The 25,712-nt window shown below is 45.3% G+C and overlaps 1 protein-coding gene across 3 annotated transcripts in view; it reads left to right on the forward strand.

The window, feature by feature from the left end:
- Positions 1–3,092: 3,092 nt before the first annotated feature.
- The window catches only part of Cep41 (centrosomal protein 41), a 37,683-nt gene continuing 15,063 nt past the window's right edge, over positions 3,093–25,712 (forward strand). Inside the window, exons 1-3 of one of the 3 annotated variants that reach the window (XM_051151777.1) lie at positions 3,093–3,194; positions 16,574–16,637; positions 25,488–25,535. In XM_051151777.1, the coding sequence (XP_051007734.1) occupies positions 3,162–3,194; positions 16,574–16,637; positions 25,488–25,535 (145 nt within the window). In that variant the 5' untranslated portion in view covers positions 3,093–3,161. Of the gene's footprint in view, positions 3,195–16,573; positions 16,638–25,259; positions 25,536–25,712 lie in introns of those variants that run through there. The other 2 variants (XM_051151775.1, XM_051151776.1) reach the window with 2 other exon arrangements.

The raw sequence follows: 25,712 nt of genomic DNA on the forward strand, positions 1-25,712 counted from the left end.
AGACTAAAACCTTCTGGGAACCCATACAGGGTTAAAAAGGAGGCGTCAAACAAATGGAAGTTCACAAGAGCACTTCTAACTTCGGAGAAAAATAAGATTAATCAGTGGGAGTAGGAACTTCTAAAGAAAAGAATCAGAACTACTTCTCTTACAAACAAAGCTCGAGGCTCTCAGCAATCACCACTCTGATTGCAAGGACCTCACTGGAGTGCCTGGAGAGTCTTTTACTGCCAAGAACTGCAGCACTTCACCTCCGTGCGTTACTCAGAATTCCGCTCTAGTCTAAATCAGCACAGACAAAAGCCATAGACCGCTTTCAGGATGCAGCCAGCATCCCAGGTTTTGTTTCTTAGGGGAAGAATGCGATTTTTTTAAAAGGATGGGACAAGTTCGTAATCACTGAAGAAAATCTGTGACACTCACAAAATGTCTACCGAATAAAACAAATATCTATATTCTCCAATCCAGACATAGCTCTTATTAATGTTTTCATTTTCTTCTCTATGGATACCTGTATTTTTCCCCTCCATACACATCAGGATCATATTAAATAAATTTCTCAATGTTCTTTCCATTTCCTGTATCAGGCGTAGTTCTCCATTGCCCTGGTTATTCCCCAAAATATATGTTTTAACGGTTCTGTAAATTTACCTTTTATGAATATGCCACTAGATATTTTAATCATTTTTTTTTTAACTTGATGACCAGAGTTTTAAGAGTTTGCTTAACATCTATGAGTGCCATTGCCATACATCCCTCTGACCGTTCGTTTCCTTAGGGAAAATTCTTAGGATATTAAGCTTTAAGGATTTCTCTGCATTCATCATCAAATTACTCTTCATCAAGTCACACTTCCTTATATCCCCACTAGTAGTATCTGAAGGCGTTTGTTTCAAGAATCGCTGGGCACTACACAGTTAACATTTTGACGAGAAAAATACCTTTTGTCTGTTAGTTGAAAAGCGAGACAGCTCTTTGCCTTGTTAGACACATCTTGCTATGTTTATTGACTGCTTTCTTCCATGATTTATCATTTGATAGCATTTAGCTGTTTTTCATATTGAGAGTAAACACCTTCCTTTAATTTTTGATCCAGTTTTGACACAAGTAGGATCTGAAAGAAATCTTGATGCTAAAAGCCTTTTGGTTTGTAACTCGGCACTAGCAGAGAGTCTGTGGAGGCACACCATAAAAGCAAGGGTGGCTCTTCCTGAGCAGAGTCTCAAGTGTGGCCTTTGGGCTCTTCTGCATCAAAATCCAGGGATGGAGAAGCATTGTGTGCCTAAACACAGCAACCACTAAGGTCAGTACAGCTGATATTTCCATGCCGCTGGAGCAAAGGTGAACAGTCTTACAAAGAGGTGAAGGCCAGCACTGATGAACAGAAGTGGACCGTGTGCTGGCCATTGTGTTTCCTGCTCTTGAGAACCTGATCGCGTTCTGTAACTTTATTAATGTGCCCTCACCCACTCCCTTGATTCCCAAGGTTACAGATGTACAGCGCCCCTTGATACATTCTAGTTCCTTGCCCTGTTTCTCCAGCTCACGTGCATCTGTCCCTTCACCTATAGACATCTTGGAGTTTGCCCTTTCTTCCTTTTCTTCCCACCTCTTGGCCTAGTCCCTATTACTGTTTCTTTCTTGCTTCTTTTTTTTTTTTTCACTTTACTTTGTGAGTACGCATGTGTGTGCACATGTGTGGAAGTCACAAGACAAGCTGCAACTTGTCGTTGGTCCTCTCCTTGAACCATGTAGGTTCCAGGGACCGACCTCAGGTCATCCACTTTGGCAGCCAGGACCTTTGTCCACTAAGCTATTCTGTCTGTCCCTTTCTCAATGTCCTACCCATAATCCCTATGGGCACTCCAAGCTGCACAGATACATAATTTATGTGTCTAGAAGCTTCTGCTCCCTGTGCACAGATCTGATAACTATCCTCCTACCTATTCCCTTGTAATCTGTGGCAGACAAACCTTGGTAGGTATTAAAGAGTGAACGAAGTGCATGGACAGTTATGAAGATAGTCTTAAGATCCTGGAGGTCCATCCTGTTCGAATGACTCGATCCAGAATATGGCCCTAAGAGCAGGTTCCTGAAACAGCTAGAAGGACAGGGTAAGGGAGACGGTGTTGGTCATCGGGTCATCCGCGTAGACTCTGGAGTAGTCCACATGGACGTTATTATTTACCCAGAACTAGCCGGCACGAGCAACCGAATGTAACCTTTCTTGTTTCTGGAAAAAACGACTTAGAGCAAAGGACAAAGGGTTACTGTGCTGTTCCTTCCCTGTAAAAGGAAATAATAATTTTGATGGATTTGGTGGGACATTGAGGAGCCGAGTCAAACTGTGTGGGTAATTGTTCTGTAAAGGTGCTAGGACTTAATTCTCAGATCTGGAATGAGAACAGGTGGTGGTTGGTGGCAGGAGTCACAATGGTTTCCATGACAACAGGATTGGGTTTTAGTCATCTTTCCTGTCCTCCACAAAAACGTACAGCAGCTTTCTTCACAAGGTGCTTATTAAATACTTGTTAAATGAATGATGAGACACTGAACGGTGTGTGCTCTTTGCAATTAACGCTGCCGTTCTTTAGCTAGACTAAAAGCTTTTAAAGCAAAAATAATTACTGTGTTTACTCATGATATTTTGCATAATTTGCATAATAAACCTGAATATAATAAACTATGTACTCTCATTCCAGCTGAACAACTATGCCCTACATCATGTCCTCTGTCATGGAAGAAGTAGCCCCGATATTTGGTTAGAATGGCTTTACAAAAGGGGGGGCGACCTGTGCTGAATCTGTCTTCTCTCTTCAGCCTGAGGCCAGCCCCCCCCACCTCAGGTCTGCGCAGGCGCCAGCCTCCCGCCCCACCCCCACCCCCGCGCCATTCTTCCCGCCTTTCTGGCCTCCAGGCCCCCGCACCAAAAGCTGCGCTAGCGGGCGTCCCGCGTTGCCCTTAGCAACCATTGAGCAGCTTTTCGCTCTTCCCTCGCCCTGCCGAGCCAGTAAACGGAGCTTCTATTGGCTGGTCTGGGCAGCCAGGCCAATCGGAAGAGCGGTTACAGGGAGGCGGCTGAGCGTGGTTGTGGGGGTAGGAAGCTAGATTAGTGGCAAGACGTGAGGCTAGAACCCCGAGCGTGGTCGGTTGGAGCAAATATGTCTGCCCGGAGGCACATTGGGAATCCTGAGGTGAGGGCCAGGTCCGGACCCGAGAGCCGGAGGGGGCGGGCGCACCGGAAAAGGCGCCACGTGGGCAGGGACGAAAGCCGGCCACTTCCGCCTCCTGGAAGGCGGGAAGTGGCTGGCGTGAGGAGTGGGCCGAGCGCAGGGCCTGGGGCGGGGCAGGCCTGGGCTCTGCATCAGGAGGCGCCCGGTGGTGACAGGCGAGCTCTTCCCCAAACGCCGACCCGACACCAGTGTTTGAGGCTTGGAGGAGCCAAGTACATAAAGACACAGCCCCTGCCTTCAAAGAGTTTACGTCTAGGAGTGACACTTGAAAAAGAAGTAAAAAAATAAAAGTTGCTCCAGACACATGGAAGGAATGAAGGGACCATCACTTCTGAGAGCCGGGGTACATCAGACCAAGCTGTTGCAAAGGGCTCTTCTGCGTTTGAAGCAGTTTAATGTCACCCAGTATTGCTTGACTCTTACCGAACAAGTGCCAGACCTACAAATAGAACAGCTGAGTTCAGTCTAGTGATGGACGCTTGTAAACTGGAGTTGAGTTCGGTCACTAAGGAGTGAGATGTAAGAGGAAGTCAATTGAGAGGAGGTTCTTGAGTCGGAAGGGTCCCAATATATCAAGGCCGTTCACTGGTCTGCTGAAGAGCATGCTGGGTAGAACAGCAGGAGCCAAGTTATGGAGAGTATGAGTCTACAGAGCATGAGGCAAGTTGAGAGGGGCCTTCTGCACCGACATACCAAACACCAGTTGTAGGTCTTTCATTTCTTGGCAAATGCCTGGTGTTTGAGCAAACTGTGCCTGTTATTTTATTTATTTGTTTGTTCTTTTTGACACAGTCTCGCTGTGTAGCTCTGGATGAACAGGAACTCAATATGTGGACCGGGCTGGCCTCAACCTCACAGTGATCTGCCTGCCTCTGCCTTCTGGTTGTTAGGATTTAAAGGTGTGCACCGCCATCACCACCACCACCACCACCACCACCCAGCCTTGATAGTACTTTGTAAATACTGCAGTGTCGTTTACATTTGGAATCTAAAGTGCAGCCCATTCAAGAAATCAGATAATATTCATCAGAACTTAGGGATGGGGTGTCAGGGAGAAAGCGATGTTGGTCTCAGGATAGAAAGTTCGTTAGGATAACTAAAATTTTGAGGCTGCACAGTAAGGATGCCTAAAATTTCAATGTGCAATTTCAGATTAACCAAGAGAAATTTCCAGCTCTCTCCTCACAAAAAGAGAGGTGATGACTATATTGACTGACTTGACTTACTAATTCCACAGTTATGTCCCAGAAATCAATTGTGTTTTGTCAACTAAAATAGTATCAATATTAGATACCTGTGGGGGGTGGGAGAGGTAGCCACAGCGACAACATAATTGTCTTGCCTGTTCAGAACTTGAGAAACATTTAAGGAGTCTTAGCACTCCTCAGAGTTGCCGTTTAGGCACAGTTAGAGCCACAGTGTGGAGGATGGAGCTGAGCAGGCAAGGAGCACATTAGGTGATTAGGTGATTATGGTGATGTCTGTGTAGACTGAGGCTAGGAAGTCGGGACAGATGGAGGAGAAATCGTGGTGTGAAGCTCTCCATGCAGCACGGTCAAGCACGCCTTGAGAGATGGCATGGAGATGGGTAGCTTGCTTGCCAGCTGGGACCACCTAGTAACGAAGTCAGGAACAAGGCAAAGAGTATGTTAGAGGAAGAAGGCTACAAACAATGCCGTCTTTACTGCCTTCCTTGAATGGACAACAGTTTCCAGGAATTCTTGAGAAAGAATACCTAAATCTTTTTTTTTTTTTTTTTTGAACCCAAAATGTAAGGCATATCTGAAACTGTTTCTATTGTACATCTACTTTAATTTTTTTTTCCCCTGAGAGTGCGGTTGACAATAGACTTCTTGGTTGGAAAACAGCAACATCTTGAAAACATTGCTCTGTGACCCAGCCGCCAGTGTTATTGTAGAAAAATCCAAAGCTGCTCTGTTGCTCTGTGACTTGTTTTTCCTTTCAGGAAGCTTCATTTTGTTCCCAGTGGTAGGGCATTTCACAAAAAGATGCCTTATTGTGGTCTGTTTTCACTCACTTTGGTAAACACCAGAAACGTGTATCTTTCTAGACTGTAAAATTTTCTTGAGTTATTTTACTGTTGAGTTCATTTCTTCCACCCTCTTCCTTGGATTCATTACTCTGATACAATATCTGTGTAACTGGTTCTGATTTTTTTTTTTTTCATTTTCATCTCCTGACTCTATATTTTTGTCTTTCTGCTTTAAGAAATTTAACTTTATGCTGGGCAGTAGCGATACGTGCCTATAATCCCAGCCTAGTCTACAGTGAGTTCCAGGACAGCCAAGGCTACACAGAAAACCTTGTCTCAAAAAAAAAAAAAAAAAAAAAGAGAGAGAGAGAGAAAGAGAGGAGAGAGAGATGTATTTCCTAATTCTTGTATTGATTGTAATTTTTGTTGTGTGTGTGTGTTAGAGAGAGAGAAAGAGAGGGGGGGAGGGAAAAAAGGAGAGAGAGAGAGAGAGAGAGAGAAGGGAGGGGGAGAGAGAGATTTACGTGTATGGGGCTTGTGTATGTACAAGTCAGCAACCTCAGGTACTCACCTCAGATGCTGTTTACCTAGTGCATCCCAAGGATCCTCCGGCCCCTTAGCAGTGGAATTGCAGGCATGTCATCACAACTGTCTCACATGGCTTCTGGGACATGTCAGATCCTCATACTGACTAAGATGTCACCCAGAGCCCCATCATTTTACTTTTTTTGTTTTGTTTTGTTTTTTGAGGCAGGGTTTGTCTGTGTAGCCTTGGCTGTCCTGGACTCACTTTGTTTTTTTGTTTTGTTTTGTTTTTTTGTTTTTTTTTTTTAATTAATTTATTCAGATTACATCTCAGTTGTTATGCTCTCACTTGTATCCTTATGTTTCTCCCTCCCTGGACTCACTCTGTAGACCAGGCTGGCCTTGAACTCACAGAGATCTGCCTGCCTCTGCCTCCCAAGTGCTGGGATTAAAGGTGTGCGCCACCACCGCCTGGCTTTATCAGTTTAATTTTTAAGAGCTCTGTTTTTTACTGTGATGTTCCTTTAAAAAAATAAATATATTTAAAATATTTTAAAAACAAACATAGATTTGCAGAAAGGTATTAAAACAGTACAGAGAGGTCCTGTGTGCTCTTCACTCGGTTTTCCATGAGTATAGAACACCATCAGAACTAGGATATTCAAGCTTCCACAATTTGTTCATAGTTCTAGGCTCTCTTGTCACATACGCAGGTTTAGTATAATCCAGACTTGCATAGAGCTACAGTCACAGTAAAAGAACTTCATCACCACAATAGCTCCCTCACGGTACCCCTCCCAGTCAGCCCATTTTCCTCTCTCACTACCCTCATCCCTGGCAACCACAAATAAGTTCTCCATCTCTGTATTGCCATTTTAAGAATGCTATAGGAATAGAATCATCCAATATATGGCCCTTTTGGATGGTTTTCACTTTCTACTCAGGATAGCGTCCTGGAGACACACCAGGGCGATGCTAAAAATTGACTCCTTCGTGCTGGCCAGTACTCTGTAGTGTAGATACAGCAGTTTGTTCACTCACCCAAGCAGCGTAAAACATTTTGATTGCTTTCAGTTTGGCACTATTAGAAATAAGGATTTCAGCTTCTTGTGTGGACATTAAGTTTCATTTCCGTAAGATAGGTGTTGTACCCAGGAGTGCAGTGGTTGAGGTGTATGGTAAGCACATGCTTGGTTTTAATAGAAAATGCTCTATGACTTAACACAGAGGCTATACTACTTTTCATTCCTGTTAATAGTGTATAAGGGTTTTAGATGTCGCATAATGTTGGTAACATCTGATATTATCAATGCTACCAGAGCTGCTCTGAATAGGCACATAGAGTTATCTCATTGTGGGATTAAAAAAAAAACATTTATTTGTGTGTGGCTGTTTGTGTCTGGGTGTTATGGTATGTGTGTGGAGGTGGGAGGTCAGCTTGTGGGAGTTGGTTCTTTACTCCCAGGCTTGCCAGTGAGCGCCTTTACCCACTGAGTAAGCTCGCCAACCCTCATTAGGGTTTTAATCTGTATCTGTCTCCCTAATGGACACAAAAACTGGCAATCTTTTCATGTGATTATGTGATTATCTGTTATCTAGCTAACATTTTCAGCAAAACATCTTTGTGTCTTTTGCTTTTTTTTTTTTTTTTTTTAAGTCTCACATGGGAGCCCTTGAGCTCATGGCAGTCCTCCAGCCTCAGCCTCAGTCTCGAGGCCTAGGAGTCCATGTGTGCACCCCTCCATTGGGCTTCCTGCTCTAATGCCTGGGCCTTTTCTTTTTGTTGCCATTGTTGGTGACTGCATACATATTGGTTTTTTGGACAACAGATAATAATTAGGATTTAAATTCCTTACTGCTTTTTGATTTCCTTGAGTTTCTATTTGCCTTTACTTTGACTCTGCACTTCTTATGACTGATGTGTCTACATCATTATCACCTTTTGTAATTATTACTATCAAAATTTTATTCTACTTTTTTGTAAATAATGCAGGAAAATGCCCTACATCACTATCACCATAATCTTTTCATAATTTCCTTTTCCAAGACTTTCTCTCTGTGTACATCATACTGAAAAATTTATGTCGGATGGCAAGGAGATTTATATTGTAATTTTGTTTTACATAAATGTTGTATTGTACATATGGTGTTTTGACTTGTTTTTCCCCCCCACTTAACAATTTGTCTTGAAGCTCTGGGTGCCAGCTGATTCCATTTATGGTGAGGACTGGCTTTGCTTGTAGATGGCTAACTTCTTTTGGTGTCCTCACAGTGGATGGCAGGAGAGAAATAATTCAATAGTGTTTCTTTTTTAAAAATTATTTTGAGTCTTGTAGAAGTTGATTTGTGAAGCCTAGTGTACCACGCCTTTAATCCCAGCACTCAGGATGCACAGACAAGGAGATTTCTGTGAGTTCAAGGCCAACCTAGTCTATGTAGTGAGTCCTAAAATAGCCAGGGTTACATAGTGAGACCTTGTCTCAAAAACTAAACAAGCAAACAACAAAAAAGTTTATTTGTGGATGCAGGTGTGGCATGTGCTTGCATACGTGTTCTTCCTGTGCACACGTGGTCGAATGTCAGCATTTAATGTTGTCCTCTGGTGCACTCTCCACCTTCGTTTTGAGGCAGGGTCTCACTGAACGTGGAGTTCTTTGACAAAGCTCGGCTGGCGGCCTCGTCCCCATCCTGTTACCCACGTTTCCCACCACTGGGGTGTCAGATACATGCCTGCCCAGATTGTTACGTGAATGCTGGGGATTGGAACTTGGGACCTCCTGCTTGCACGGCGGGCACTGTGCCAGCTGAGCCTGCTCCCCAGCCTCTCACTTGTATCTTTTTGTAAAGACAACAACACTATTCTCAGAGTCTCTTAACCCCCAGTTGTCAATTTATGTTTCTGAGTAGCAGATTTTACAAGGTGATTGAGATACTGATTTTTTTTTTTAATTGAGACAAGGCCTGCTGATGGTGAGCTACAGATGATATTTACCAAGATGGGCAAGCACGCGCGTGCAAACTGGGAGGAGGATCTGTAGACCCTAGCTCCGAAGAGCTTTCTTTCCTCAGCCCTTATTCAGTGCTCGTTTTCCTTCCTGTGTGGAGGATGTTTGGCACAGCCGACTCTTTGGCCTTTTAAACACTGCTCTTGGCTCCCCTGGCACTCCTTATTGCTCAGCTGTCAGGAGCCCATCATGTCATTTTCACTTGTTCATCTCTAGTGGTACATGGCTTAGTCCTCTGCCAGCCACTTCGTTTCTTCTTCCCAGTCACTAGCTTCTCTGTAGGCTTGAGTACTCTAGTGCCCAATTGCTGTCACTTTTCCCTCTCTGTCAGGACTGGGGGGTGTTTATGTCCTTAAAATACTTCCTGATGAAGTCTTCCTGAGGTTTTGGGAGAGAGTGAAATCAGATGCAGCCGTTCTGTCTCTCTGTTTCAGTTCCTCATCATCTACCATGACTTGGGTTTCTGACATGTTTGCAGGAACATGAGCCTCACTGCACTGGGGACCGGGTGCTTCCGCAGACCCTTTGGAATAAGTGAAGATATGTGTGAAGCTGAGAGGAAAAGTTAAGCGTAAAATTCCACCATTTGGAGATTAGAAGCCTATAAAAGGAAAAAAGTGTAAGGCTTTGCTCCACAGAGAGTCAGTTGGTTGAGAAGGTGGAATCCTGAGAAACAGAGTAATTAAGGGACTGACGGAGGAGTGACTCATGTGTCAGTGGAACGTCAGAGGAGAGAGAGATTACCGAAGCCAATGCAGTAGAAACAGGTTTTGGTTTTTTAATTTTTCTTTTTTTGAGACAGGGTCTCTGTGTAGCCTTGGCTGTCCTGTACTCACTTTGTAGACCAGGCTGCCCTTGAACTCACAGCGATCCGCCTGCCTCTGCCTCCCTGGTGCTGGGATTAAAGGTGTGCACCACCATGTTTTTTAATATCCCATCGTATGCTAAAGAAGGACCGAGAACGTTTAAGTAGGTATCCACTGTGTTTTGCATGTAGAGTTTTCACGTTAGGTAGCTGGCCTGAGAACCGCAGTCCAGTGATTGCGGTGGGTGACCGAGTGAGGTCCAGACAACAGTGGTGACATTTACTACGGCTGCACTCAAGGAACTTGGCAGAGGAGAAGGGGCAGGGCACTGCTCCAGTAATAAGTTGATTTGGTATGAGCGCTGCCCTGACAGAAACCCTTCTGTCCGCATCCCTTCTGGTTCTTAGCTCTGCTCGGTGCCTCTCATGAAAGCTCATGGCATTTTGCAGACAGCCTGAAGCTAGAATTTTCTCAAAACCTGCATATACACGTATGCCCATCAGTGCTGTGTGTCCTCTCCCATGTGGCCCAGACTCTCCCATACTTGGTGGCTGAGTCCTAAGGGAACCAGGTGGAAGCTGTGCTGCTTTTCAGTCATCTGCCACTTGCACCAACATCGCAGGCTCACCAGAGTCAGCAGACTGTAAACCCATAGTCTGATACCATGGGAAAGTTTGGCTCCATCTTGGAAAATACAGTCTGCCCCTGAGGAGTAGCTACTGAGAAAGTAGGTATCGCTGTGCACGGAGTCTAGGGCCAAGATGACTGATATTAACACAACTGGATTCATTAAAGCACTCATCCTAAAAAGTTCGCCTTTGAACAAAAACCTATTTTAAAGTCAGATTACCTGAAGGCCAGTACTTACTCCCCTCATTTGTGGACATGCAAGTGTGCCAAACAGCATGTGAGTCCTGAGAGAGGGGAAGCGAGAAAAGCACATGGCGCAGGCACTGCTGCTGCTGGTTTACTTTGTTTCCGTGTGAACTTGTCGCTTCTCTTTCTTCTCCAACATTGACATCTTCACAAGTCTGTCTTTCTCCGTCAGTATGCAGGGTAGCGATCTGCTGAAACGCTGCTGTGGTTGTATGGCTTACACCTCAGCACCTGTAATACGTTGCATTGTTGAGAAGAGCTGGTCCTCACGCATCTATCTTCTCCATTTGGAGACTCGCTCCCCCGTGCCCTGTCATAGCCCAGGAGTCCACATCCTTATGGTTATTGAGGTCTGGGGATTACATACTCTTTTGGGAACTTGGTGGAAACCCAGCAGAGAAAACGAACATACACAGACTTTTTTCACAGAGCTTCATGAGAGTCATGGAAACTTACCAGTGAGGTCACGTGAAAACCCTGGCAGGAGTTCAGATTCACAGTGGCTAATGGTTAAATGAGACGAAGTAGGTAAAATGCTTAGTCAGATGTCAAACAACCCGGGACACACGCTCACCAAATAAAAGGAGTGATTACGGTTCTGCTGATTTTCAACTTTTCTTTAGCAAACAGCAATCTGTTTTTCAAACATAGCCTTCAAATGGCTTTCCTATTAGAATTTATTTCCACTTGGAGTACCTTTTCCATCCCTTTTGTTATCTCATGCCCATTCTTCCATGAAGCCTGTCTTCTCAGCCCAGTGTCCTAGCATTGTTGCTCTTCAGACTTCTAAGAGCCTCGAGTGTTGGGCTGCTCCTGTGGTACTGACGCACACATGCGCCTTCATGTTTAATGTGTGTGTCTGCGCATGTGCCTCAGTGTGTGTGCTGAGGTGGGTTTTTTGGCGGGGGTGGGGTGGGGTGGGGGTATCTTACAAAGTTGCCCATCTTGGCCTAGAATTCACAGTCCTCTCACCTAACCCTCCAAAGGAGCTGGGTTACAGGTGTGCACCACTGTGCCCAGGTTCATTGAGTTTGGCAGGCACAGGCACTTTCTGTCCCTTGCTTTGCACAAGGTTTTGTAACATACTGAGCCATGTAGTAGGTAGAGCCCCTGTTCAAGGCGGACCATGATCAGCTCATGTAGACAAGTGAGCCTTTTCCTCTTGGGGTTGCTTTTTGGTCATGGCGTTTATCACAGGCACAGGAACGTGACTAAAACAGTGTCACTATCCTTCAGTAAGCCCCTGAAGGGGCTTTGACATATTTGGGTATTGCCAAAAAGCCTCTAGGAATTTACAAACATGAGCGGTCTCCGCGTCCTGCTCTCTGATGATGAACTTCGTTGTGACTATCTTTGTTTTAAATATGTATCAAAAGTCACCTTTTCCATCTGGGCTCTGGGCCTCTGCCCATTTTCTGTAAGCATCCTTAAATCTGTCCTTTCTTCCCCCCAAACACAAAAGCACCACCACACAGAGAGATAACTCTGTCTCACCTTGGCAACTCTGGAGAGAACCCAAAAAGACCACCTGCCTACCTACTGCTCCCTGCACACATCTGACCTATTGTTACTTTCTAGCTGCTCCCATCAGGGCCCATCAACAGTGTCCTGGTTTGTAAACCCAAATTCAGTTTTCTGTTCCGTCACTTGACCTGGATTCTTGTTTGCCTGTTCCTGCTTGACCTCTTATTCTCAGACTTGACAACTCTGTGCCGAGTTGGCTGCTTCCCTCTCCTGTAACTCTTCTGTGCCTTGCGTAATCCTCTTTCTTTGGCCTCCTCTGAGTCTCAGCCAAGGCAGCTCTTCCCCACCTGCAATGTTGGCAACGTTGGGACATTTCTTCTCTGTGTACACTGTTTCCTAGAGTGATATTGGCCAGTCCCATGACTTCATGTCTGTATTCAGAAAATTCCCAAGTTGCTTTTTAGCCCAGCTCTCTCCTGATTGCTATGTCTACATCGCTAGCTGGACTCTTCCTTTTTTGACAACCTACAAGCATCTTGTACTTAGTGTGGCCCCAGATTTCACACGTGATGTTCTTAACCTATATGCTTCCTCTTTCACTGCCTTTTTGGGGGAGGGGTATAAGTAGCCATGTTGCATTTACATTTTAAAGATGGAGGGGGGCGGTGTGAGCACTCTACCAAAGAGCCACAACCCCAGCCTTGCCTTTTACAGATTTCTCGAAACTTTCTTTTTTTTAGGGCTTTCTATCCCCTTAGCATGAGTCTCTTAACTGATTTTTGTTCCTCTTTTCTTGACTATGATCATATTCTCCATATCGTGCCAATTGATCCCCCCCCCAAATGTAAATAAGACTCCATCACTGCTCCCGAAACCTTCGGGGACGCCCCCACCATGCTCTTCTCTTGGGTTTCTCAGGTTCCACACTGTTGGCGTCAGGCCTGGCTCTCGTGCTATAGGACGTTAACCAGTGCCTCTGTCTCTTCGTAAGAAATGCCATCAGCACCCCCCACTACTCAGTCATGACAACCTAAAATGTCTCCAGACCTTGGTAAATGACCCTGGGCACAGAGCTGGCACAATCACACCTGTTAGAGTCCACGGATTGGCAGTACAAGTTGCAAGTCCTGTAGGTTTTTTTAATAGAAGGCCTGTTGTGACCTCCCCCTTCCCCACCCCTCCAGTGCCATCTGTCCTCTCCTAGCCCCAAGTACTCCATGCCTTCCAGTGGCCACTGGATTCTGTAAGAAGTCATCTGCATTGTTTTCATGCTTTACCTAGGCTCTTCTCTCAGGGCCTTGGAGCACCTACCCACTACTCTTGTCACTGGCCTAACCTCATGACTCTCAGAATTTGGCTCAGCAGGTACCTTCTAGGAAACGGTTCCTGACCCTTGTTAAGGTGTTGGTCTCATGTGCTCCCAACCTGCTCTTTTCCCTCTCCTTGTTCTTCATAGTGACACCTGTTTACCCACAGGGAGCAAGAGCTGATGGCCAGGCCTGTTTGTACCTCTGTGTCCCACACAGGGACCTACTTCTCATTGGCACGCAGTAGTAAGTGTCCACAGAGTGAGTGGCATTCACTAAGTCTTTATAGAAGGAATGAAGAGCCTTCCTTAAAACCACCTCTTGTTATAGTGCTTTCACTTGCGCCATCGCCATCCCAGCCTGCGTGTGCCATGGAAACAAAGGCAGTTGGTCAGTAGGTCAAGAAGCGGGAGTTTTCAGGAAGAGAGTGCATCGTCTTAAGAGCCTGCGGCACTCTGCTGCCTGGCAGTGCAGCACACAAAGCTTAGTGTCGCTCTGGGACCCAGAAAGGACTAAGAAATTGAACTAAACTGAGAACTCAGAAAAGAAACCTGACATTTTCCCCCAGCAGCATATGGATTTCTCATTAGTCCATGTAAGGGAAAACCGGGGGCGGGGAGGCCCCGGCAGCTGCAGCTGTCCACACTCCCACCCCTCATCACTCTGCCCCACCACACCTGGTCCCCAGAGGCACCCTCACTTCTCAGCTATTTTGGCTTAGGTATGGACAAATCTCCATGGCTCAGCAGAGACTAGCCTGGGATTTTTCAAAAGAAGATTTGCCAGGAAACAAAAGTAAAAACAGGAAATAGGGTATAGAAATGATAAAAATATAAACTGGGGGGAAAAGTCCCTCAGCTTAAGATGAGAGAGTGTGTGTGTGTGCGCGCGCGCGCGTGTGCGCTTTATTTTGCTGGACCTAGTTCACTATTTAATTTTTCATGATATTATCGGCCTCTGGGAACTGCGCCGAAGTCTCTCTTTGTGTTTGTATGCTGTACTGTCTCCTAAGAACCTTCTCCATCTTCCTCTAGGCAAGGTGTTGTCACTGACATTACGGTCCCTTGCTCTTCTAGGCAGCCATTACTGATCACAATGAGAAACGAGTTTCCACCATTCTTCTGAGGCTAGATCGGCTTAGTGACTGCAAGCACTAGCAGAGGAGCAGTGCTCAGGGTTCATAATAAAGGTTTTACTCGCCTGGTGTGAAATGAAAAACACAGACAGCGTCATTGGCTTTTTAATAATATGAAGGAACTGACCTTTTTACCCTGAGGGGCTTTTTTTTTTTTTTTTTTTTTTTTTAACCTTTTAGATAATTGAAATAGCAGACGGCAGGTCTAGGAGTGTTGTGGTATAGCGTGGTTGCCGAGAGTGTGACAGGTCCTGGGTTCACTCCTCAGTACTGAGAAAAATAGCAGGTTGTTTATGTTTTCGGTGGTAAAAATGAATTTAATTAAAAAATAAATATACTTACCTTAAAAAAAAAATAAAGTAGCAAGTGAAAGGTGTGAGGATTTTATGTGCTTACTTGGCAAAATTAAAAAGGATAATTTCCTGTAGGTACCCCCAGTTTTGTTTTGTTAGTTTTTTAAATTACATTGTGTGCATGTATGCATGTGCAGTCCACAGTGTGAGTGCCTTGGTCAGAGGACATCTCTCTGCAGTCCACAGTGTGAGTGCCTTGGTCAGAGGACATCTCTCTGCAGTCCACAGTGTGAGTGCCTTGGTCAGAGGACATCTCTCTGTAGTCCACAGTATGAGTGCCTTGGTCAGAGGACATCTCTCTGCAGTCCACAGTGTGAGTGCTTTGGTCAGAGGACATCTCTCTGCAGTCCACAGTGTGAGTGCCTTGGTCAGAGGACATCTCTCTGCAGTCCACAGTGTGAGTGCCTTGGTCAGAGGACATCTCTCTGCAGTCCACAGTGTGAGTGCTTTGGTCAGAGGACATCTCTCTGCAGTCCACAGTGTGAGTGCTTTGGTCAGAGGACATCTCTCTCTCTCTCTGCAGCCAGGCTTCTCCTTCCACCATGTGGTCCAAGGGATGGAATTCAGGTCATGGGGTTGGTAGTAAACATCTTTCCTAGCGCCCTCAGTCTTTAACAGTTCTTCTTGGTCTCTGAAGTCCAAACCATTGGCCAACAGACATTGCATAAATCATAGAAGTGTCCTAGGCTGGTTTTGTGTTTTGTAGGCCATTCAAAAAGGTATTCTGATCCATGTGTCTTTTTCACAGTTCTCTCAACAGCACACGTGCCCCTCACTGTTTTCAAAGGCAAGTGATCCGGTCCTTGTAAGTTGGATGCTCTCTCCTTAGGAAATTAGTGTGGTTCAGTCCTCAGACAAATAACCCTTGATTGACCATGGCAATAATAAGTGTACTTGCCATGTACGAGGTCCCACAAACATGAACAACTCACTGTCCCTGGCTTCAAGAAAACCTCATGGGCAAAGGTCTAGTTGTAGAGGACGAGCTAGGGTTCCACAATTTGCAGGCCAGGGGAAGAGCGCCTATTCCCACCTCAGGCAGCTTCACAGGAGACAAAGGTTTTCCCAAGGAGAAGTTGAGGAAAGGCACTTTTGGCAGTTACCTGTCTAGACTGGAGACTTTAGGGGGACAGCATGGGAACACTGAGAAGATGACGGTCAGCTGGTGCATCTACCTGTGCAGCACACATGCTTTTCCTAGCAGCAGACCAGAAACAGGCCTAAGCAAGGCAGCGCTTTATTCTGAGCCTGCCCTTCCTTAGTGGCTTTTGTATTCACCACAGGAATTTAACATGGGGGATGGTCTTCACTTGGGTTCACAGGGCTAACCAGAACACAGCGTAACACCAGGCAGATCTGACATAGACACCTCTGCCAGCCATAGGCTCACCCGAGCCAACATGTGCCTCAGCTGCCACACAGTGACATCTGTGGAGATCCAGAGAGCCTGCCAGAGGGGGCCCTGGCCTGCCAGCATCTGGAGCATCTGGATCCCGCCTGCCACACTGTAGCACTGTGGACAAAACCTATGAGTGTCCAGAGGAGATGGCCCTGAAGCCATGATACAAAGAGTGACATTTAAAAAAGGGGGACAGCATAACTACCCCAGTGGAAGACATCCTTTTAAAGGTTTCCTTTTTCTCCTTAGCACACAGTACTCTGAGGTTATTCTGATGAAAAGTGGACATGTTTTGATAGGAACAAGGTAACTACCTCCAGCCAAGGCAACGTCACACTGGAGAGTCCTGTCTGTAAGGGCCTAAGTGGTCCTCTGAGCCTCCTTCATTTGTGGGATCTGAAATCTCAGCATGCGTTCCTCTTTCCCACCACCATCCTCACATTAACCCCTTTCCTTGTGAATTTTCTTCTTTTGTAGTATCTGACCAGACGGATACCACAGAACCCAAGGTATCAACACGTCAAATCAAGACTGGATACCGGTAAGTAAAAATCAGAAACAGAATTGAAGGGGGAAAAAAATCTAGTAGCTATTGATAAACAGGAAAGCGCCCATGACACTGGGATCAGCCATGGCTGGGAGTCCCTCTTGCCTGATGTCCTTGAAAGCTGTTTTTCATGTTATCAGTAAAAATTTCTCATTCAGGTAACCTCACTTATTATTGCTTACGCCATTAGAAATCATCTGAATCAAGAAAAGGAAATCCGAGGAATGGAAGCCACTGTTGAATAAGTTACAGGGCTGACGCTGAGTAAATACCAGAAGGTCACACTCCATTTTGGAGTGCCTTAAGTGTACTCCATCACACTGACAGCAATAGATTATACATCTGCCTGTTTGTTCAGTCCTGTGTTTGCAGAGTGCTCACTGCCTGTGACACTGTGGACTCTGGGAGACAGGAGGATGGCTGTGGCTTGTGGCTTTTGCAATTAGAGCTGACTGACTGAGTAACTGGAACCCCAGCTGAGACTGGGTTAGTGCTGCCCTAGGTGGAAGCAGCCTTCTTGCTAGTTTCCATGCTGTCTGCGTCTCTCTGAGCACTGCCACCGCCACCGCCGTTGCTGCTCCTGCCAGGGTCCCAGTGGATCTGCAGCCCTGTGCGTTTGGGGTTGTTTGTTTCCTTTTACTTCAGCCTTTCTCTCACAATTCAGAATTTTCCAGCAGTATCTGAAGACACCTGAGGAAAGTGAAGGGGAGTGTTATGTCTGTTTCAGTCACCTTTCCCTCCCTCTGGTCCCCTTGAAAACCATTGTCTTCTGCTCTGAGGCGTCCTCACTAGCATAGACACAAATGTTTTCAGTGTACCAGATTAGGATGTGCAAGTTCTATAAAACACTCCCGTGCTGCGTGGATATTTATTCTTGTGTATATCCTGTGTGATGGGCAGATGTAAGTATTATTGTTTCAGAGGAAAAAATTGTGACCTGGCGATTGTGTAATTTGCTTGGTTCTATTTCTTGTACCACAATAAACAAACAAACAAACAAACAAATAAGTGACTAAATAAATATTTAAGAGCCCAGGCTTATTGCAGACATCTAGATTTATCTATACCTTCATAACTTTTTTCTCATGAAAATCAAATAGAAATTTGACTTAATAATGGCATCTGAAATTAATTTTAATTTTTAATGCAATAATTAACATCTGATTTTGTAGTGCATATTAAATTTGGAGTCCTTTTATATCCTGAGAGTTTTAAACTGCTTTTTGTTAATTAAGCTTTTTATTTTGAGATAATTGTGGATTCACATGCACTTGTAAGAAATGAAATGGAAATTCCACATATTCTTTACCCAGTTTCTCTCCACCTGCACTATTGCTGTGGCGCTAAGGGCATGGCTATGTGCAGCCAAGCTATAGAGCACTGCCGCGCCCACAGAGGTCCCCAGGCTGTGCTTCGGTAGGCAGCCCTGGCTACTTTCCACTCCAGTCCCTCGTTAGCATCACAGCTGCTAATTTCTTCAGTCTTTCACTTTGCCATTTTTCAAGTGCAGCGTCTATGGAGCTGTACAGTACACAGCCTTTTGGATTGATTGCTTCTGTTCCTCTGTCCCTTTCACTGGTTTTTCTACATGTGTACTGCTGGGGAGTGAACTTTAACACGCTAGGCTATTGCTCTGGCACAGGGCCATGCGTGTCCAGCCGGGGGGGGGGGGGGGGGGCACGTCCACTGGGCAGAGTTTTCTGGAACTTCAAGTCTGCTGTCGCGTAACAGCAGTTTGTGCCTTTGTTACTGGCTGGGATTCCTTGCTATGGCCGTTCTTGACTTTGGCACTTGCTAGCTGAAGGACAGTAACACTGTTCCAAATTGGGGGATAGCTTTTTAAAAGGTGCTGTCGGCATTCATTTACAGCTTTTTGTGTGAGCAGGTCTTGGTTTTTCTGGAATAAATGCATAGAGGCACAGTGGCTGGGTCATATTGTGCTTTGGCTTGATGGAGTTTGTTTGGTTTTTTTTCCCCTTTGTTGTGTGTGTGTCCTTTTGAGGCAGCCTCAGGTAGCTCAGACTGGCCTCACATCCGTTTATTAGCCAAGGCTGGCCTGCATTCCTGCGCGTCCCTCCTCAGCCTGAGAAAACTATTAAGCAGTTTTCCAAAGTGGCTCGACCATTTTACATTTCCTTCAGTAGTAGCTGAGTGATCATTTTCTCCACAGGTTCACCTGCATTTGGTGTTCTCACCACTTTTTATATTACCACGCGGATATGGTCTGCAGTAGCACAGCACCGCACTTTAAACTTGCCCAATGGCTCATGTGTTTGTGTGAGTTTTCTGTCTTCTTTGCTGACATGCCTATGCTGACTGGATTGCTTGCGTTTTCACCTTTGAATTTCCTCTTTCTTTCTCTCTTAAGTTTTTTTTTTTTCCTCCCCTTTGAGACAGGGTTTCTCTGTGTAGCCTTTCCTGCCTGGACTCACTTTGTAGACCAGGCTGCCCTCGAACTCACAGTGATCCGCCTGCCTCTGCCTCCTGAGTGCTGGGATTACAGGCGTGTGCCGCTGTGCCCAGCGGAACTCCCAGTTTCTTACCTGTTCTGGACACCCATCCTTTGTGAGAGGCCTGGTTTGCAAGTGTCCTTTTGCCACCTGCAGCTCTTGTTTTCCTCCTCCTGACAATCTCTGAAGAAAACTCCTTTTCATCTCGCTGAGGTCCATTGCTGTGTCCTCTTTAGTAATCATAACCATCGTCCACTTTAGGAGCCTCGGCCTAAATATGTCCCAGAGGCTCCTGCTCTCATAGGTTTTTCCTTCAAGCTTCTGGCTTTTACATGTAAGTCCATGGTGCGTGTTGAACCATTTCTATGTTAGGACGGCTGGCGTAGATGAACATTAGCTCTCTAGCTGAGGGGTGTTGGTCAGCCGGCAGGAGAGCACTTGTGTGGGTTTATTTCCAGGCCCCCTTTTTGTTCCCTTGGTCTGTTTATATAGGCTTTGGCCAGTACCACAGTCCTGATGACTGCAGCTCATGATAACTGGATACATGCAGTCGGTTGGCCTCACTAGTTCCACTCTGTTTTTCTTTACAGAATGATTTTAGCACGTTGAGCTGTGTAGGATGTCCTCTTACGTGTCTGTCCTCTTTAACATAATGTAGTGTATCCAAAGCTTACCCGCGCCACAGCACATGTCAGCACTCTGTTCCGTTCCATTGCCAAATGATGTTCTCTTGTCTGGGTGCTCCGTGCTTTGTTTCTCTACTCACCAGCTGGTGAGCATTGGATCATTCATACCTTTTGGTCATGGCGTGTCTTAAGAGCATCAGTGTATGCAAGTGTTGTGTGCATGTGCTTCTACATCTCTTGCATATATACTGAGAAGTTGAATTACTGGTCCTAGGATACACTTTTGTATGTGTGAAAACATGCCAAATTTTCTAACCAAGCCACAGCACTTTACCTTGCCATCAATAGTGGGGGTGGGGGTGAGGGTGAGGGTGGGGATGGGGGTGAGGGTGGGCTGTCTCCTCCATGTCCTCGTCTTGGTTATGCCCACCATGACAGGCATGGAATATCTCACGTGATTGTAACTTGTGTGCTCCCGATGACATGATGGTGAACACCCTTCTTGTGTGTTTATTGACACATGTATATTTCCTATGGAGACATGTCTATTCAGATCATTTGCTCACTTTAAAAGTGGATATTTTTTTCACATTGTCAGTTCTTTTGTTTATTCTGGACACTAGACTATTAACAGAAATATGATTTTCAGATGTATGCTCCCATGCTGTGGGTTGTCTGAGGTTTTTGTGGGACTTAACCAAGGGAGTAAATTACATCTACCCATCTTTCCTAGAAGCAAAAGTCACTCAAACTTGCTTTGTAATAGCTTATTTTGGAAGGGCCAAAGCATACCTTATTGCTTCAAGATCCCAACTATTTTATAGTCAGTGTAGGAGAAAAATCCTGTCCTAGCATTTGGTTGTGTGTGTGTTTCACATTTAGCCATCAATCAACTTTAGGGAGAGATCTTTAGTGTTTGCATTCACAGGTTTTTTTGTGACTTGCCTCTCAGATGTGCAAAACCTGCCTACAGCAGCTCTGAACACATCATTTTGCCCAAAGACTATCATTGCCATGGGTGAAAATGTTGAGGAGTCCTGCTTAAGAAAGCACTGGGGGCCTCAGAGCCCAAGCTGCAGAGAGGCTCACCTCTGAGATTTTTTGGTCTGGTTTGGTTTTCGGGTTTTTGAGACAGGATTTCTCTGTGTGACCCTGGCTGTCCTGGAACTCACTCTGTAGGCCAGGCTGGTCTTGAACTCTTAGAGATCTGATTGCCTCTACCTCCCAAGTGCTGGGATTAAAGGCATATGCCACCAACACAGGGCTCTGTGGGATGTTTTTAAGCTCTGCAGCCAGGGCCATGGAAATGGGCAGAATGAGTGAGCGGTTCTCATCCCTAGATTAAATAGGTGAGCCTTTAAATTTTTTCTTATAAAACAGCGATCAATTTAGAATTCATCATGGCATACACAAAGGCAAGAATTTTGTGTCAGGCCTTATTTTTCTGAAAGGCTGGTCTCTTCTCCTGGAAGAGGCTGCTTTGCCTCTGTACTCCATTTCTCACAGAAATCTGAACCCAGCTGTATACAGCTGTGACTGACACTGCAGAATGATGGTGGGCTTGCAGTATTTCCTTTGTTTCATAGGTGCCTGGGTGTGTCTTTTGAGTGCTCCTGCGGTTATTATGTTCAGTCTTAGGCCTGTGTTTCTGTTCTGCAGTCCGCACCCCGGCTTCATTAGGGGACTCTGTGAATGGCCACGGGCTCTCCCTCCGTCCCTGCTGCCGCATTGTTCTCTCCCTTCTCTCCTCCCTTAGCGCTCCCAATCCCGTAGCCCTCCTCCACTTGGTCTTTCTAGCTCGGTTTTTATTTTGTGGATGTCACCTTCCTCTTGTTAAATCCGCACAACTAACCATTTCCTTCTCTCTTCGTTAGTCCCTACTTTTCCTGAATACTCACTAATAATTTTGATCTTAAGCACTCAAGCTCATCACGGGCTATATGCGCCTCATTTTTATTTGGAATTTGATTTGTCTCTTACGTCAAAGGAAGGAATGTATGTGAAAGGCTTTTACAAACCAGAAAGCTGTAGACCCATGTATAACTCATCTGGGTTAACAAAAGACCACTGTGCCCCTTTTCACGCTTCCTGCTCCTTCTGAGCCAAAAGAACTTCTCCGTAGAGGAGGGAAATATTGAAGGAAAAATAAAGCTGTGGAGCTGTCTCTTAGCAACTGAATTCCTGCCTTATAAATCTTACCCTCTCTAGATTACTGCTGCTCAGAATCATTTGCTTTTGTTACATGCTCAGTACAAATAACGTTATTAAATTATAGGAACACAATGGGGAAAAAAATCAAAGCAGTGAGTCACTCCGAGGACGGACCGTGCTCTGTCTCTGCACAGGGCTACTGATGGAGTTGCGTTGTTTCTTTCTCCTGATTCAAATTGTGGAAGCCTTGTTAGGTATCTTTCATTGCAACGCCAGTGGTAAACAAGGTAGAAGCTAAATGCCACCTTAGGCATTTCTAGGTCGCCCGAGTCGATGACTCCTGTGGGTGCTCTGTAGTGTAGCTGTGAATCAGTCAAAGGTGCACATCATTTAAAGACAATCAGATGCCTGGGCGGTTGAGAGGCAAGCCACATCGGGTGTGATTGTTTACGTTATATATAACTTACTCTAAGGGTCTTTCAAATGGTAGAGTTCTGTAGTATATTTCACCCAGCCAGTGTTTTTTAGTGTCTCCTACACTAGAACACAGGAGTAAAGATTGTGAGTGAGTGTGTGTGTGTGTGTGTGTGTGTGTGTGGATGTGCACAGATAAATAGTGCGGGCTTTCTGTTGAAGAAGGTAGCTAAGGCAGTGCAGTCAGTGATAAATGCCCTGTGCACTGCTAGCTGCTTGCTGTAGGAGGGAGGGAGGGAAAGGCCACTTCCTGCTGCCGCGTAAGCCAGTGCAGGGACTTAGAAAATGAAGGCTGGCTGAGCTCAAGGCCAGCCATTAAGACTATGCAGGAAAGGCCAGCAGGCTGCTGGCATTGTCCACACTAGAGCTAGGGCCTCACACTCAGTATTGGGCAGTGGACAGCGCTAAGCTTTTCTTTACTCTGTTTGGCTTTTCAATTAGTCTTATATAGGAAAATTTGACAATAATGCTTGATTTTTAAAAGTCTTAAAAGATTAGTTCTCTGATAGCGTTTCAGGCTCCTTTGGTATAAAAGACATGTTTGTAAATAAATGACCTATGTTCATCCATCTCCAGCCATTTTGTTGAAATTATTTGTAGTAAGACAAAGCACTTAATTGACACACTGCTATACAATGCATGATAAAATGCCGCTTTCCCCACTTACTCAAATCATTTCCTTTCTCCAGCTGAAGCAGCGTGGACGCCTCCGCTGTCTTTCCTCCTCCCTACCTGGAGAAAAAGAGACGTTGTAAAGAAAAGAGCCTTTGTTGTTACTCGGCTTAGATATGTGCATAATTTTGCCAAGCATTTGTAGAAATGCAAGCGGTTTTTGGTTTTCTGCCTTTTCTTCAGTAGGAAAAGGAAATGCTAGGTGGGGAAGCCCTTGCCGCTGAGCATTCCGGTGGAGGTCTGCCGCTGTGAGATGGTGTGCTATGCAAACCTGCAGGGAATGTTGATATTGAAGAGATTAATTTTCAGGACTGGGCATATAGCTTAGAGGCAGAGCATTTACTTAGTATGTATATGGCCCTGGGTTCAATCCCTAGCACCGAAGAATTAAATATATATATATATATATATATATATATATATATATATATATATATATCAGCGTTAGTTGTAACTACAATATTTTAATAAAAGATAAAATAAATGAGGCTGGCTTTGTTTTCCATTCCTCAGGGAATTTGTAGCATCAGATGGCCCTGTGCTCAAAGAGGGAACTGACCACTTCCCACAGGTTCCAGACACAGGAGAACTGGCCATAGCTTAGGGAGAGTCCTTGCCTACGCATGCAGGAAGCCTGGGTTCAACCTGCACCACCATTTCTAATAGCACACTGGTAGAAAAGCCAGGTGGTTCTGTGAACCATACAAGAAGCCGGGAGGTTGAGGATGCTAATCCTCGAATAATTGGTAAGTCGCTGCATTGCTGGGCAAATTGATGAGGCTTTTTTCCTCCTAGCTTTCTGACTAGATTGCCTGAAGCTCCCCTAAACCTAAAGAATCTGCCACTGCAGCCACACACAGTGTAGGAGACAGGAAGGGACCTGTCACTAGGGTTCTTGTGTCAAATGGTTTAAGGATAAGACTGTAAGACACTGAACAGCAAACTAATTGGGTTTTTCTTCAAAACCTCAGTGTGTTGCCTGGCAAGTCCACACTTGAGTTCAGAGCTGCAGTAGGGAAAAGGGGCGGGGCTTCAGGAAGAATTGATGGGTTCCGCTGTGGAATTCCCGGGTCAGCTCTCAGGTCAAAAGGCTTATTTTAGACATTTAAGGAGTATTGGCTCTTTCTTTCTCTCCCTCAGTATATCCTCCTCACAAAAGGAGGAAGAGAGCTTTGACCCAAGAAAGGGGGAAAAAAAACCAAAACCAAAGCTCCTAAAACAGATTGTATTTGGTCCTCGGTGGCTTGGGAGGGTCTTCTGAAACATACTCAGGGGCTCTCTTGAGAGGGCTTCCGGCCTCCCAGCTCTGCTTGTTTGCTGAGCTTCTGGAAGGACACCATCTGAGTTTAGGGGTACACCTCATCCTTCTTGTCCTGTTAGCATGTCCTAAAATAAGAACAGAAAAAAATAACAATAATAATTAAAAATAAGCCTAAACCAATGGGGTTTTATTCTGTGATGAATCCATGGTAAATTTTTTAATAACAAATTAAGCATAGTATTATTTTGAAAATACATTTGGTGGTTTAAGACAGGCTGGGGATTTTTTCTCCCAGTTTCTGGCTCAAAATGAAGAAAAATTCAGAATAGTGCTTTGAAATGTCAGTTCATGCCATTCATAGATGGAGGCATTACTTTGATCTGAAGTTAGGCTAAATCTCAAGGCTTAAAGAGGAGCAAAACTGTAGAAATGAGAAATTATTTTGAATGTTTTTTATTTACCACTTTTAGGTGCAAGGTAGAAATTGCCATGTTAAATCAAATCAAATTGCAGCACACTCAGTTTAAAAAATAATAATAATAATAGAAGCTCTGGCTTGAAAGCTAGAAGTTAATTCATTTGGAAACCAGAATGCTCATGGGACAGTTTTAAAGCATGAGGTCGCCCCAAACCGCCTTGTCTAGAGCTGAGAATTGTAGAAGCAGACTGTGAAACACAAGGGCTGGGCGTGCTCCACAGCTCAGCACACCACGTCCGTGCGAGTGCACACACGCAGATCGTGTGGTCTAGTTCAGGCTGCAGCGTAGTGTGAATAGTGCAGTACAGGGTGGGGGCGGGGAGGGAAAGCCAAAGAGACAAGGTGGAGTGGAGAGAGGCAGCACAGAGGCAGCTTTTAGAGCCTCAGATGATTGCTTCTTCATCTTCCTCTGTATACACAAAAGGCTATGGGAATATAAGGAGGAAGAAGCCTCTGGCTCTGGAAGGGAGACAAAGGGGACGCAGGCTGTAGACGATCATCTGTGTTGCCCAAGACCGTGAAGGTTGGAGCAGTGCACCTGGGCTTAAACACAGGGAAACCGCGCACTTCCTCGTTCTGTTTCCTCCTCGTCTAAAGGGCTGTTGGCCACGCGTGGCTCAGTTGCCTGTTGTCCCACGTGCTCTAATAACGGGACAGTGGAGCTGAGGGCACCCACTCTCAGCCTCACTCCCCAACAGCAAAGCAGATCTAAGACTTGTCTTCTCTTTCTAGGTAACAGTATGACCAAATACATTGAGAAGCTAGAAGACATTAAAAAAAGTGAGTACCATTGCTGATGGCTTGGGAGAAAAGATGGAACTCTGTAGCCTATCCCCTGGTTATCCACTGGCCTCCACGCTCCACAGCTGCCAAGTGTGGAGGGCTGTGGGGGGTCAGGTGAGCCTGGCAGGTGGTTGGAGACACTAGGACCCCCGTGTCTACTCAACTTATACCCTG

This window comes from Acomys russatus, chromosome 10 (genome assembly GCF_903995435.1).
Source record: "Acomys russatus chromosome 10, mAcoRus1.1, whole genome shotgun sequence".
In the NCBI taxonomy this organism is placed as follows: Eukaryota; Metazoa; Chordata; class Mammalia; order Rodentia; family Muridae; genus Acomys; species Acomys russatus.